Source organism: Phodopus roborovskii, unplaced genomic scaffold (genome assembly GCF_943737965.1).
Source record: "Phodopus roborovskii unplaced genomic scaffold, PHOROB, whole genome shotgun sequence".
Lineage (NCBI taxonomy): Eukaryota > Metazoa > Chordata > Mammalia > Rodentia > Cricetidae > Phodopus > Phodopus roborovskii.
The window spans coordinates 3,199,192-3,214,297 of record NW_026126599.1 but is presented as its reverse complement, the minus strand read 5'-3'; the positions used below and the strand labels follow the sequence as shown (position 1 = coordinate 3,214,297).

The 15,106-nt window shown below is 45.3% G+C and overlaps 1 protein-coding gene across 1 annotated transcript in view; it reads left to right on the top strand.

Annotated features, from left to right (window-relative positions):
• Gna12 (G protein subunit alpha 12) overlaps window positions 1–15,106 on the top strand; it is a 77,197-nt gene that overhangs the window by 29,040 nt on the left and 33,051 nt on the right. The window contains exon 2 of the mRNA XM_051205432.1: window positions 14,190–14,405. Within this exon, the coding sequence (XP_051061389.1) occupies window positions 14,190–14,405 (216 nt within the window). The remainder of the gene's footprint in view (window positions 1–14,189; window positions 14,406–15,106) is intronic.

The following is a 15,106-nucleotide window of genomic DNA, read 5'->3' as shown; positions in this document are numbered from 1 at the left end:
GCTGGGGGACGTTTCATTTGAGATCCAAAGTCATTTTCTACTGGGGGACATTTTATTTGAGATACAAAGTCAGTTTCTGACCATCCAATCAGTGGTTTTGCGTACCTGTCCCCTACTAGATGGTCGTGCAAGAGTGTCCATTTGTCCTGGTCTGAACCCATGTCACCATAGCTCACTCCCTCCCTACCTTACAACACATAGTTCTTGACTGAGGGCAGTGTGGAAAGAGACCTTAATTCTATCCTTTGGTTCTGACAGTCTGATGTCGGCCTACTCCTAATGCTTTGAGGTTTGGGCTTCCCCATGGATGCAGACTGAATTACAGGCTTCTTAGCATTGCCCAGCCCTGGAGAAGGCAGTCTCTGATGACCTCAGAGTGAGCAGGCAAACACAGCTTCTTACAGTCCAGCTCTCCCCTAGACCTGCTGTGTGGCAGGGGCAAGGCAAGCAATGTCCTCAGTTTTATTGGCATCTTGACCAGTGGTGACCAAATCTGAAAGTTGTTTTTGGTTCACACATGGATAAATGTGTGACAGAAGACCAAGCTCCCAAATGTGCAATCTCCAAGTCTATTTTGGCAAACTTATAAAGAATTTTCTTTTAGGTGCTAGAGATGTAACCCAGGGTTTCATGCATGTGAGACAAACACTTTACCCTAAATTATATTGCAATCCTTAAAGGTAAGGGTGTGGGGGGGGAGAAAAAGAGAAGGAAGAAGGGAGAGCGAGACAGACAGACAGAGAGAGAGAGAGAGCAAGCACACACGTGTGCATGAGAAGACCAAAGAACAACTTTAATGTTCCTCATATGCTGGCCACCTTGTCTTTGCAACAGGACTGGCTAGCCAGTCAGACTAGCAATCCCCCTGTGTCTATATCAGCCCCCCTTAAACAAAAAAGTTTTCATTTGTATGTGTGTATTATATGCATGCACGTAGGGGTATTGAGGACACGTGAACATATGTGTACATGTATGTGACTCAACACTGGGTGTCTTCCTCAATTTCTTTCCACGTTATTGAAGCAGGGTCTCTGGCTGAACATTGAGCCTGCCAATTGGTTAGTCTAGCTAGCCAACTAGCTCCAGGATCCCCTATTACTTGCCTCCCAAGTGCTGAGAATACAGGTAGTAGCCTTATGTTCCCAGTTTTCACAGGAGTTCTGGGGATCCAAACTCCAGTCCTCATATTTGCATGGCATATAAATTTACCCACCAAGCTGTCTCCCCAGCCCCTTAAATTTTTTTTTTTTTTTAGTAACAACCTTGACATTAAATTTCTTCTATTCCCAAACTATTTTACTCACTTCAAATAGTAATCAAAGAAAAAATTCAAAAGTCCCAGTAAAACCTAGGCCACAACTTTAGCCTGGTGCCCACCATCACAGTGATAACTTCTGTCCACATAGTCCTGGCCTCTCTGATGCTTTGTTTAATTTTGTAGAAGTGCACAGCTCAGGGCCCTTGCCCATGAGATTCCTCCTACCAGGGAAACTGCCACAGCTTCCTGCATGGCTGGCTCCTCCGCTTAAGGTCAATATCAGCACCACTCTCTCTGTGGCCTTCTGGCAGCTTGTTTTTTGACAGTCTCTTCCCACAGACAGAACACTGGTGTGGTGCTGCAGGCCTGCCCTGCCTTTCTGTTGGCTTGTCCATGTCCTTCTTCTATCAGCCAGTTTCTCAAGGACCTAGCCATAACTGGCCTTAGTGCTGCCCCAGAACCAAACACACAGCAACTCAGGGGACAGACTGAATTAGGTTCAACGGGCTGCTACAGGGCAGAAATAATGTCCTCGTCATATGCGAATGCATGCTGTGAGGCACTAGAAATAAAATGTGAATGTTTCCTAGGCTTTGTGCATGGTGCAGCCTGGCATGGAGGCTGGCAAGCCACTACAGACTTCCATGGTGTACCATACAAAGAAGAAAGTAGGGAGGAGAGGGGGTGTTTATGGCACTTGCAGTGACCTGGAGTGTCAGACACAACCTGATAAACTTCCAACTCTGAATTTCTGTGCCACAGCAAGCAGCCAGGCAGAAGAACAGGAAACTGTGAGCACACCTGAGGGCCCAGTGGCAGAACTTCATGGGAGTTCATGGGTACAAAAGAAATCCCCCCAGAATCTTAGTTTGTTCATGAGCTTAGGTGAAGTAGAAAGATGGTTTATTCTGATGACTGCAATTGTCTTTACTTCAGACTATATAAGGGAGGAGTGTGTGTGTGTGTGTGCGTGCGCGCGCGTGCTCGTGTGCGTGTGTGCACGCATATGTATGTATGTGTGCGTGTATGTATGTGTGTGTTCACTAGTGTGTGCTTGTGTGGAGCTCAGAGGTCAATAGATGTCTTCAGACACTCTTCACATTTTTCTTTGAGACTCTGAACCCAGAGTTTGCTGTCTCAACTACACTGACTAGCCAATTAACTCCCCAGTGCTGGGCTTACAAGTGTGTTGCTAACACATCCAGCTTTTAAAAACACATGATCTTTAACATGACCTGGGAATTCAGGTCCTCATTCTTGCCAACTGTGCTATCTCCCCAGTCACCACCCCCATTTTGAGAGGTTACTACTGGTATCAAGCTTGCAGACTCCTTGCCTTTGTCTTCTTGTATGCTCTGGTTACAGGCATGCACCACCATGCCAGCCTAACCCAGTTACTAGTGTTAACTAGAGTTAACTAGTTAACTGGGTTACTAGAGTCTATCAGCAGTGTTGCTTGTGTTGGAGTTCTTCTGATGAAGACACAGGCACATGAGTTCAGCTCCCCGAGGCAGTATTGCTAGTCAGACCCTCCTCATCTCTGCCTGGCCAGGGAAATTTCATATGAGGAGTTGGCTCTGTGATTATGGAGGCTGAACAGTTCAGTAATCTGCCAGCTTGGAGACCTGAGGAAGCCAGAGTAAAATCTGTGCAGTCTGAAAGCCTGAGAACACAGGGAGCTGGCAGTGGGAGTCCCAGTCTGAGAGGAGACCAGTGAGTTGTCCTGGCTCAAGCAGCAAGGTGGAAAAAGGGCAGGTCCCTCCATCCTGGGCCTTTTCTCTGCCCAGGCTGTTAGGGGCCAGGGAGGTGTTCACCAGTGCTGAGAAGGGTTGTCCTTACTAAGCCTCCAAGCCATCAAGCGCCTTTGGAAATACCCAGGCACATCATGTTGACACATATGTTTAGCAGTCATAGTCTGTGTAGACGTGGAGGGCTTGCAGACAGGCAGGCCCCACCAGAAGCAGATCTATCTTACACCTAGCCAGGAACACTTGCCTCAACTCTTTCCTTCATAGATTCAAGTGTATCTGTATTGTCCTCGGATGCCTGCCTTTGTCTTCAGCTTTAACCCATGTGTCCAGAGATAGCACCATCCTGTTCCCAGATGTCCCTCTGACCCTAAGTCCACTCATGAGTCTTTGGTGCCATTAGCACTGTCAGCAAACATTGGTGACAGGAAGCCTCCCTTTCTTCCCTGGAAGAGTTGTACCTGATGAAGTTTGTACCACATGCCTGCTCTGGACTTAGAAAACACAAACATTACCTTTGGCTTATCAAAGCGTACAAATATTTACAGTTTTGAAACTGTGGTTCATTCTTGAGCTAGAAAATATACAGTACAACCTTCATAATAGGGATAAACTGATTATACTTCAAATGTAGGAAGTGCTTAATGATTTTATATAGATATAGATAGATATAGAGATAGATAGTTAAGGCCCTGAAAAGCCATGTAACTTTGAATTAGAGGTTGAGCACTCCCCCTCTCTTGTACATGCATGTGCTGTTTATGTGTATATGGTATATGCATACGTGTGCAGGTGTGTGCACCTATGTGCAGGTGTGTGGAGATGGAAGAGGATGTGTTCTGCCTTAATCACTTGAAAGGGGGCCTCACTGAACCTGGAGCCAGGCTAGCTCTCTGCCTTATTGTTATAATCACAACCAAAAGCCAAGTTATGAATGTGGGGAGATAGCACAGGAGAAAGTGCTTGCTGTGCAGGAATGAGCACCCAAGTTCAAATACCCAATACCCATATGAACAGTGTCATGCATCTGTAGTCCCAGCTCTAAAGGGAGAAAGGCCAATCTGGGAGCTTGCTTTCAGCCAATCTGACCAAAACTATGAGCTCCAGGTTCAGTGAGAAACCCTATCTCAAAAAGTAAGGGGGAGTGGCTAGAGAGGTAGTTAAGTGGTTAAGAGTGCTAGATATTCTTGCAGAGGACCTGGGATCAGTTCCCAGTACCCACATGGCAGCTCACAATCCAGAATCCAACATCCTCTTCATGTACACATGAGGTGTACATAGATACATGCACACATAAAACACTTATACACATAACATAAAAATAAAGAAATCTTTAAAAACTAAATTGTAGGCCAAGCTTCTGAGAGGCAGAGGTACTCTGTAAGTTCAAGGTCAGCCTGGTCTACTTAGTGAACTCCAGGCCAACTAAGGTTGTATAGTGAAAACCTGATTCAAAAAATAAATAAGCCAGGTGGTAGTGGTGCATGCCTTTAATCCCAGCACTCAGGAGGCAGATGCAGGTGAAGCCCTGTGAGTTCACTAGCCTGGTCCACAAGAGCTAGTTCCAGGCAGCCTCCAAAGCCACAGAGAAACCCTGTCTCAAAAACCAAAATAAATAAATAAAATAAGGTGAAGCAGATACTGCAAACCTGCTGCCTCTAAATGACACCATGGCTGGTAGTGGTGGTATTACGACTTCTGTTAATTAATTTCATCTACCTGTGGTGCTGTGGTTTGAAGGAGCCCCCCAGATCCATGTACTAAAATTTACCCCAAGGTGGTGGTATTAAGAGACATGAGGCCTTTGGGTAATACAGATCAGGTCACTAGCACAAAGTCCTCCTGAATAGGATCAGTAATCTTAAAAGGGGGTTCCAAAGAGCTTCCACCCATCTACCGCATGAGGAGACAGTTAGAAGGCCTCACCTATGAACCGGAAAGCATCCCTGACCACTGGGTGGCTCAGCTGGTGCTTTTGGTCTAAGATCCCCACTCCCAGATTTGAGAACTGCTTTTCTGCTCTCTCCAAGCCACTCCCCCTGCTGTATTTTACTGTAGCTCAAAGAGAGAAGGCGTGGGAACATGAAAAATCTGAAAAATCATTAAGTTGATACCTCCTCAGAGATGCCTTTTCCTCCCAGAAAGGCCACTTCTAAGGAGGGTCTGTGTTTATTATTCTGAAAAGCAACTGGATACTTTGAAAACAATTGAAACAGAGGTGGGTAAGTTGCTCCTGCAAATGCCATGGATCTTTGCATCTATGTAGTCACATCAGTAAACCAAGCTGCTGACCTTTTGGTTGAATTCCTGTCAGTTGGCTCTTTTCTTCTGTTGTTGACACATGAAAAGGATATATTTATCAAAAATAATTTAAAGTGGATAGTGGTGGCGCACACCTTTAATCTAGCACTCTGTGAGGCAGAGAGGTAGATCTCTGAGTTGGAGACTAGCCTGGTCTACAAAGCAAGTCAGGACTGTTGCACAGAGAAACCCAGGGGGGTGGAGGGTGGGGGTGAAAAAAACAGCAACAAAAGAATTTAAAGATATGCTTTTGTACTTTATTTTTTTAAAACAGGATGAGCCAGTATGCATTTTTAATTCATTGTTGAATGCTCATGTTGTGGACCTCCCTCTGGGTATTAGCTAATGGTATTCTATCTGTCTACTGTTGACCAATGATGGGGTAATGTACATCTATTAATATAAATAACAGAGAATAGCTGTAGTGTGGTGATGCACTCCTAGGATCCCAGCATCAGCCTAAGCTATATGATGTCTGTCTCAAGAATGACAGCTTTGGACAGTGCCCTCTGTCCAAAGGGTGGCCACTCTTGTTTTGCAAGTGATGACCCCAAGAACCTTTCATTCTTCCTCCCACAGAGGCATTCTGCTGTGTGTCAGGCCAAGGGACATGGAAGGGAACATGGCAAACAATCCTGCCCTCCTGGGGCTGACCTTCCAGTAAGGGAATAAGGGAAAGATAGTAACCAAGATAAATGAGTAATCTAATGTGTGTTAGCTAAAGAGAAAAACAAAGGTGTATGAAAGATGGAGCCACGAGTGCAAAGGCCCCTAGGCAGAGCCAAGGAGGCCCTTGAGGCTGGAGTAGAGCAGGCCACAGGGTAAGTAAAAGGAAATGGGGTCAAACTGGCCCATTCAGGTCTCTAGGGTGTTTGTAAGGACCTCAGCTTTTGCTCTAAACCCATTGGTGGCCCTTGTGAGGATTTGAACAAATGAGTGATCTAAACTGATATGGTTTAATCAGCTGACTTTGCTGGCTTTGAGAGTACACTGATGGGATAAATGTAGATACAGGGACACTAGTCAGAAGACCTGCAGCCATCCAGCTGAGACTATAATGGTAGTCAAGGGACAGTGTTTGTTGACAGCTGGATACAGGATGTGGAGGACATAACACTCCCACCTGTCACCACTGAAACTCTCTAAGTTCATGTAGTCCCTTTATACCAACCTGCCTGGGGCCTAACTTGAGTGCTAGGAACTCCGTTGGGCCATGATCAGCCTGCAGGGAGGCACAAGCTTTGGGGACTAGCAGGTCTCTTGGCAGCTGGTTTTGGCAATCTACAAAGAGCCCTGGAGTGATTTTTATAAAGGCATACTGATAACAGGGACCTCTTGAGCCTTCCATAGACTGAGGTGTGTAGAGAATTGGAAATTGCTGCAAAGATGAGAGGAGGGGCTGAGGAGAAAGAAAATGCATCAGCAGATTCCTGAAACAGATGTTGGAACTGCAGGGACCAACTCTGCCCTTTTCATAAGTGCTAACTAGGTGCAGCTTAAAATTTTTGTTCTCAGCTATCTAGACTGGTACCATCCAGTCCATGGAAGGCAGGTGCCTGGAGTTACTGCTCAAGCTCTAAGATGAAGGAAATAGCTGTAAAAATACCAAAGTAGATGGTAGTGTGAGACAGGGCCTCACTCTAGCCCGAACTGGCCTTGAACTTGAGATCTTAGTGTTTGGGGCTCTGGGGTGCTGGGATGGAAGGTGGGCTCCAGCATTCCTGTTCCATCTAATTATGTACCATGGCTCCTCCATGGCCAAAGCAGTATTATGTCCCCCCAAGTTTTTTCCTAGGAGCCAAGCAGCCACACACTCCCAAGTCTGTTTATGTCTGAAACCTGCCACTTAACTTGAAATGCTCAGTGTGACAGTTCAGCAAGAGGCCACTTAGTGCTGATCCTAAATTTACAGACATGCTAAAGTACATTTTTGCTGATGTTTATGTTACCATCGAGTTTATTTTCTTTGATAACCATTTTATCTTCTAGTTTTTCTCTAGTCAGTTGGGTCTTATCAGATTGTTTTTCCCAGAGCTAGGCCTGGTACTTGGGGCTTCATAGCTGAATGACAGTATTTCACCCACCTTTTCCCACTCCATGCTAGATAGTTCTAGAGGCAAGGAACAAGGACCTTGAGCAAGCCATTTCCCCCTTATCCTTTAGTTTAATGTCAGTGTTTCACATAAACAATCATTAATGTTAGCTTGACCATCAAATTTAAGGCTTTCCTGAACTTAAGACTGAATGTTTTTAATTTCGCTTTATGCTTTGGCATGATGGTTCTCTTGGAAGTATTGGCTGCACCTCAGAACAGTAGACAATTTGATTACTAAGTAGAGACCTTAGCAGGACTACTTATTGCTGATATAAAGACTGAATGTGAAGTCTGTCTGATGGATAGAACCCAATATCTGTTACTTTTCTGGGTTTTCTACTTAAGACTGTCTGATCTAGTAAAGCTGCCACATTTTCAGTTCTGCTATGGTTTTTTTTTTCTGACCTATGGTCCAAAGATAGTTACAAAGGTATTGGTAAAGTACAGTTTCCATTTAAAAGATTGATAAAAAACAATTTGCGAAAATTAAAGGACAGTGAGAAAAGTCTTGATATTTAAATTGTTGCATCTTTTTGGAGAGTAGTTTAGTACTTGTCAAAAGTGTCAAGTATATGTGCATACATTTTATTTTAAAGATATTTTTAAACATTTATTTTGTATGTGAAGGGATATGTACCTGCTGCAGTGCATATGTAGAGATCAGTGCACAGTCCAACTCAGGTGGCGGTACCTTTACTGGCTGAGCCATCTTTCCTGTACTATATATATATATTCTCTGTATATGTGTAGGTGGGTGCCTGCAGAGACCAGAAGAAGGAGTTGGATCCCCTGGAACTAGAGTTACAGGTGGCAGTGAGCCCCATAAGGCTGTGGAAAACCAAACCAAACTGTTGTTCTCTGAGATCTCAGCAAGTACTCAACCACTGAGCCATTTTTCTAGCTCCTTATGCGTAAATTTTGACCCAGAAATTCCGTAATTCATCTAGCTAAAATTTCTCACAAGGAAATATAGTCAGATATGTGCCAGTACGTACGATCTAGGAAATTCCTGAATGATTTTTCTACTCTTTATCCACTGGAACTGATCCTGGGTTGTTTGATTGATTAATTGTATGTTTATTTTTGAGACAGGGTCTCCTGTATCCTAGGCTAGCCCTGTGTCACTGTGCCAAGGATAACCCTGAACTCCTGATCCTCCTGCCTTTACATCCTCACAGCCTGCTGTCATTCTTCCCTAAACCTACTGGGTTGACACGGTGGGCACCAGCAAGTGCCAGCACCTATGGTCTTGACAAAAGTATATTACACAACTCAGCCTGCAGAGACGGACAACGCTTGAATATATTCACTCAGATTTTCTGTTCTTGATTATACTTGTCTATTTTACTTTGAACAAAAATTCTGTGAAGCATCTTCTCTATGTACAGTTTACTCCAATATACTATTGCATGCTATTTCCTTCCTTTAAAATACCATGGAGATTATTTCACGGGCTTGAAAACATGGAATGAGCACATTGGGCTGGAGTGGTTGGGGTGTTTGTTTACTCTTGCTTGTCAGGGCTAAGCGCATTAACAGGAAAGCCTCCTTTCCCCTCAGTGCTTGTCTTTGTAACATTTGGTGAAATGTTTAGAAAATTCCAGGGTTTCTGGTCTGACACCTGGGAGAACAGGCAAGGAGGGACTTGGCTGTGAGTGGCTGCAGGTGGGGGTTTTCAGAAGCCTCTAATGCTGGAGCTTGAGCTTTTCACATATGCGTTGGGAGAACTGAGGAAACCTGGGTGATGGTGAAGTCCTCTTTTCCCCCTTTCTTTGATTTTCAGAAAACCTTTTCTAGGCAGTGGAAGGTCAGTAGTGATGCCCTGTTTCCCTGTATATCCTGAACCCAGAAGGTTTTTAATGTATGTTTAGGGGGTTGTGGTTATTTTTGTGGGTCTCATGTATTCCAGACTGACATCCTCTTTGTTGGGTAGTCTGGTCTTCCTGCCTCCACCTCCCAAGTGTGGGGATCATAGGCATGTGCCACCTCACCCAACACAACCCAGTTTGGCCTCTGGGTCCATCTATTTTCTGAAAATTTTGCTTGGAATTTCCCACTGACCCACTAATTTAACTTTGCCAGAACCTCACCCACACATCACCCCACTGCTTCTTTTAGTGGGATGCTCCTCTCCTTTGTTTGTCTCCCAGTTAGAGCAATTGGGCACTCTCTGTGGCTGCCCTGCCTTCTGTTCCTCCTTGCAAGACCCCACCCTCCATAGATCTGGAGGTGGAGCTAGGCCTCATGTCCCTTTTCCAAAACCTTTTGTTTGTCCCCATTTCTTAACCAAAGAAGTTCCAGATTTCTTAGCTGGCTCATGTCTGTCTTTAAATCATGCCTCCCACCATCAGTGACATTTCTGGCTATCCCTCCATTGTTCTGACCTTCCTTTGTAGCATTATCTCTAGGCTCCATCTGATGGCCCTGCTCTGTCCTGCTCTGAGAATCTTTGAACGCACCCTGGAAGCAGGAGCCACATTCTAGCCTCTTGGATCTTTTCCCATTGCCTGGCATAGTTCTTTGCCTCAGGCTGCTGGTAGAACTCAGTGGGTGGCTTTTCTAGTAGAATAATGTGCTTGTGTGTCCCGGAGAGAGGCAGTGAGACAGAGCCACCAGGGGTGCCATCTACCTTCTCATTGGGGGTGCACTGGCTGTTTACTTTTCTTTCTCATCCCTCTGGCCTTTAAATGTGAACATCCCTGGTGCTGGTTCCAGGGAGAAACTAAGAGGCCCTGTCTCTGCCTGCCGGATTCATCAACTTACAGAAACGCATCCTGTTTACATTTCTGGCAGCCTCTCGTTGATTTGGATGGTGGCCAACAGCTAGCCACTCAGCCCTTGTGGGTTTTTAACCAACAGTATTTCACATGCGCTGTGAAAGCATATCCAAACCCAATATGTCCTCTGTGCGCACCACTATGGCCAAGTCTCCTTGCTGCTCTAAAAAGACTGGGTGACCAGGGACTAACCTAGAAAAATCCATCAGAAATGAGACCAGGATTTTGAAGTTTGGAGTTTGGATCCTCATCTTGGGGCGGGGGAGGGGAGAGAAGGAGGGAAGGGGAGAGAGAGAATAAAACCAAAATACCCCAAAATCCATATCTACAGCAGACAAGGGCTTTGTTCTCAACCAAACATTCAAATGACTAGATTTATAAGTTGTCTTAAAGATGCCCTTTGAACAGTTTAAAGTGCTCCATTGTTCTGAGATGAAGTCATCAAGCTGCTTACGACCTTATTTATGTTTTCACAACTGAAATATATGGTTGTCAACACAGTAAATGTGCAGTAACAGTCCCTGGGAACAGGACTTTCCTCCCGTCTGGTAGAGACTCCAGTCTGTAGACTCATGGCTTCCTTCTTTATTCTTTAAGTGTATTCGGGTTTTTAGGTTTCCTTTGCTTTCTTATTTGGGAAATTGGTCTTTTACTTTAAAAGAGGGTAGGAGGAGACATTGTCATGGTGTTATACTGTGCAGCCCCCACACCACCCCAATGCATCCCATTGAGCTTTTGGAAGCCAGGATCTTATTTTATATCCCGGGTAGGCCCTCGCTTGCCTTCCAAATTCTGGGATTACAAACTGTACCACCACACCCAGGCTACTATCTTACTTTTAAGGCACTAGTAACTCTCAGTTCTTTTTTTTTTTTTTTTTTTTCTAAAATTTTTATTTTAATTGTATGTACACTCTCACTTGCTCAAATATTTGTACCACAGTATACATGTGGAGGTCATAGAACAACTTGCAGGAATCACTTCCTTCCACCATGTGGGTCCCAGGGATTGAACTTGGATCATCAGGCTTGGGAGCAAGTACTCTTAGCAACTGGGCCAGGCCTCTGTAAGCACATTTTAAGCACTGAGGAAGGCCTGGCTCCTGATGCTAAGAACAGTCTTGTAAAGACCTATAGAGATGTGAGTTGGTTTGGGCACAGTCTTTGCTTCTGCTACGTAAAAATGATTGTTCTTTAAGATTGCCCATTTCTTTTGTGTTTGTACACTTGTTTCTTGAGACAGGATTTAACCCCTAAGTTGCCTAGGCTGTCCTTGAACTTGATTTTCTTGCCTCAGCCTCTCAAGTGCTAACAAGTTTCTGCCATTAAAACCTGACTTGGGTTGGAGATTTCATTGCATGAAGTCACATTCCTTATGAAGCTAAATTTTTTATTCTATGAAAATAACTCCTGAAAAAATACCTTGTAGCTAGCACTTGCAAGATAGAGGCAAGATAATCTATGAGAGTTCAAGTCCGTCCTGGGCTGTGTCACAAGACTTTGTCTCAGAAAATAAAACCACAAGGCCTGATACCACAGAGTAGCATAGTAGGGCTGCCCATGTCATCTGTTGGGTGGGTTGGCTTCCTGATCCAGGCCATGTGGAGGCTGAAATCCTGTCCCAGCATCTTTGCCAGGCTCAGGCTGCCACTGCCTAGCAGGTCAGGAGTCCTCTTTCTGGTTTCAACAAAGGGGACTCTATGAATTTTCAGGTTAAGTTTTATTGTACATAATGTACAGAGTAGGAATGACTGCTCTTTCATTCCCAACCTTTAGGCTTTTGTCCTTTGGGGAAGGCAGAGATGAGACAGTGTGGTATGAGAAAACAGAAGTAGGAAGGCCCCAAAGACAGCAATCAGTGGAGAGCAGTGAGGCAGGAGAGTAGAGGGCTTGCTCAGACACTGACCCCAAATGAGTCCCCATGGTCACACTCAATAGCTGCTTAAGACCCAGCTCCTATTAGGGGCTTCAGAACCTCAAGAGCCTCACCTTTTCCTGCTCTTTCCTCTGACTTCTCTAGTTCCCATCTCCTGCTCCATCATTGGAACATAAACTGCTCTAGTTGCCGGTGAACTTTCTAAAGCCTTTTTATTTGAAATAATGATAGGTTTGCAAGAGGTTGCAAAGCTAGTCTAAGCAGTGTCTGCCAGTGTTCTCCGATGTTGTGACACACATAATTACAGTACAATAGCAGAATCAGGAAATGGACATGGGTACAGTGTGCATAACCATCACAATCAGGATCACAGAGGTCCTGTGCTGTCCCTTGTCATCATCATCCTTTCCTCTCATCACCAACCTCCACAACTACTGCTTTCCCAATCTGTGACCATTATGCTTGTGTCGGCCTCCCTTCACCTGTTGATTCACTGGCTACGTCTGCTCTTTGCTGAAAGACATCCTGTAATGTCCTTCACCCATTTTCTAACTAAGAAACTATTCACATTAGTTTGAATGTTCTCTCTGACTCACTCTCTCTCTCTCTCTCACTTGTGCTCTCAGATGGGGTAGTACACCCCAGCCATCCCAGTAATCAGGAGATGGAGGTAGGAGGATCAAGGGTCCAAGGCCTGCCTTGGCTAAGACCTCTTTCAGTGCATGTGTGAATATCTGTGTTTGAATCCCCTGCACCCACATAAAAACTGGACATGATTGTGTGGACCTATAGCTGCAGCCCCATTAGGATGGAGACAGGAGGATTCTGGGGCTTACTGATTTCCAACCTTCCTCCAGGTTTATTGTGATACAGGAATAAGGTGGAGAGCAACAGAGCAGGATGCCAGACAGCCCATTCAGGCCTCTGTATAAGAGCACAAGTGTGTGCACCCACATGCATATCCACATAAGCTACACACATAAAACAATAAAAAGGGTAAAATACCATGTGGGAAGTAGTAGAGCTGGTGATGTGTAGACTGGCAGGTAGCAAGGCAGACAGTCTGCTCTGAACTGGGAGGTCTTTCCTACCATTGCCTTCTTGATGTCTGCACTACTTTACACAGTACTATTCAGAGAGTTGAGTGATCTTCAGGCACTTGCTGCACACTTCACAGTCTCTGCCTGGCCTTTCTTGAAGCAGTGATCTCAGAGGGTGACCACCGAAATGGAGTTGTTCCAGGCCAGGCGTCCCCTGGCACTGTTTTATTTAGGCTTCTTTTCCATCCCCTTGACCCTGTCTGCAAGGGGAGGAAAGGGCAGAGAAGCACTCACTGTATTTTTAACACTGAGGAAGAAAGCGAAAGAATAGAAAGCAGTTTCTGCTGGCAGCACAGTATAGCAGTACATCTGGGTCTTTGACTCTTGCCAGGGGTGGGCTCAGCTCAGTCTTTTCCTGTCTCAGGGTTGCTTACTGCCTTGTGTTCACGACTTCCTGTTTTGAGTTGGGACAAGCACTTGTATCTTGGGAGGAGTTGACAGTGTGGATAATGTGCACTCACCATGCAGCAACCCAATCCCAGTGCTTTCACAGGAGGGAAAGGAGACACTGCACATGAACCACCACCTAGACATATAGGCTGTTGTTCTAGTTTCCTCTCCACTACTGTGGTAAAACACAAATCAAAAGCAATCCAAGTAAGAAAGGGTTTATTTCATCCTATACAAGGGCACAGTTCATCACCGAGCAAGTTAGGTCAGGAACTGAAAACAGAAACTATGAAGGAACATGGCTTATTGGTTCCTCTTTGTCTCATTTGGCTAGTTTTCCAATACAGCCCAGGGTGATGCTGCCCACAGTGGGTTGGGCCCTCCTGCATTGATTAATAGTCTAGACAATCCCCCACAGACCACTTTGATCTAGGCAGTTCCCCACTTGAGGCTTTCTTCCCAGATGATTGATTAGCTGTGGTCCTGGGAATTGAGATACTCATGCCCAGACAAACAAGGAGACATGCACTGGCTACAAATTTGATGGTTTGTGAGTGTCCTGCCTGTGACAGCCAGTGCTAAAGATCTTCACTGTGGCCTCAGAGCACACAATTAAACTTCCTTTCCCTTTTCACCTCCTTCCAGGGCTCAAGGGTGCTTGTGGATGCACGTGACAAGCTTGGCATTCCCTGGCAGCACTCTGAGAATGAGAAGCACGGAATGTTTTTGATGGCCTTTGAGAACAAGGCAGGGCTACCTGTGGAGCCTGCCACCTTCCAGCTCTACGTGCCAGCCCTCAGTGCACTCTGGAGAGACTCCGGGATCAGGGAAGCCTTCAGCCGCAGGAGCGAGTTCCAGCTGGTAAGGGAGCCTTCAGCCTTTATATGACAATCCTGCCCCCTGGAATTTCCTTTCAAACCCAGCCCTGTGATCCCCATACTCACTCAGGATGCTGGGGCGGGAGGATCTCAAGCTCAAGAATGGCCTAGGTTTTAAAAGGAAACCATCAAACAAGGAGAAAATGTACAGGAGCGAGCTGTATCTTGCCACAAATCCTAATATTAAAACACATAGCAGAGGCTTGGCCATCTTAATGGCTCCAGAGAGAGCACACTTCTCTTGGCACAAAGAGAAAGGGTTGTAACCATAGTCTACTGGCATTCAAGCTACCTTACCCTTAAAGCAGCTTTCCCTCCGAGGAGGTGGCAGTAGTCATGGGTCTCAAGTGTTCTCTGATGACCTTTGCAGCTGTCCTTTGCAAGTCAGTCTCTGCAGGTTTGTTCTCACCACTGAAGGGTCTGTAAGTCTCAGAAAGGCTAATCTTTAGTTGCTAAGGACATAGCCTACAGCCAGAAAATGTGAGATATTTTTCCTGTTTGCTTTGGAGACTTTTTCCCATCAATCCTACAAAACTGTCAGTTTTCAAAAAGAAGTGTTGGTCTGTCTGGTAATCAAGAGATGCAGTGTGACATCTATGGTCACAGTGTGTCAGGACCTCAACATCCTTCTTGTGTTTTTGCCCTGGGTATACATGATCCTGATCTACCTCCTTCATCCCTAGC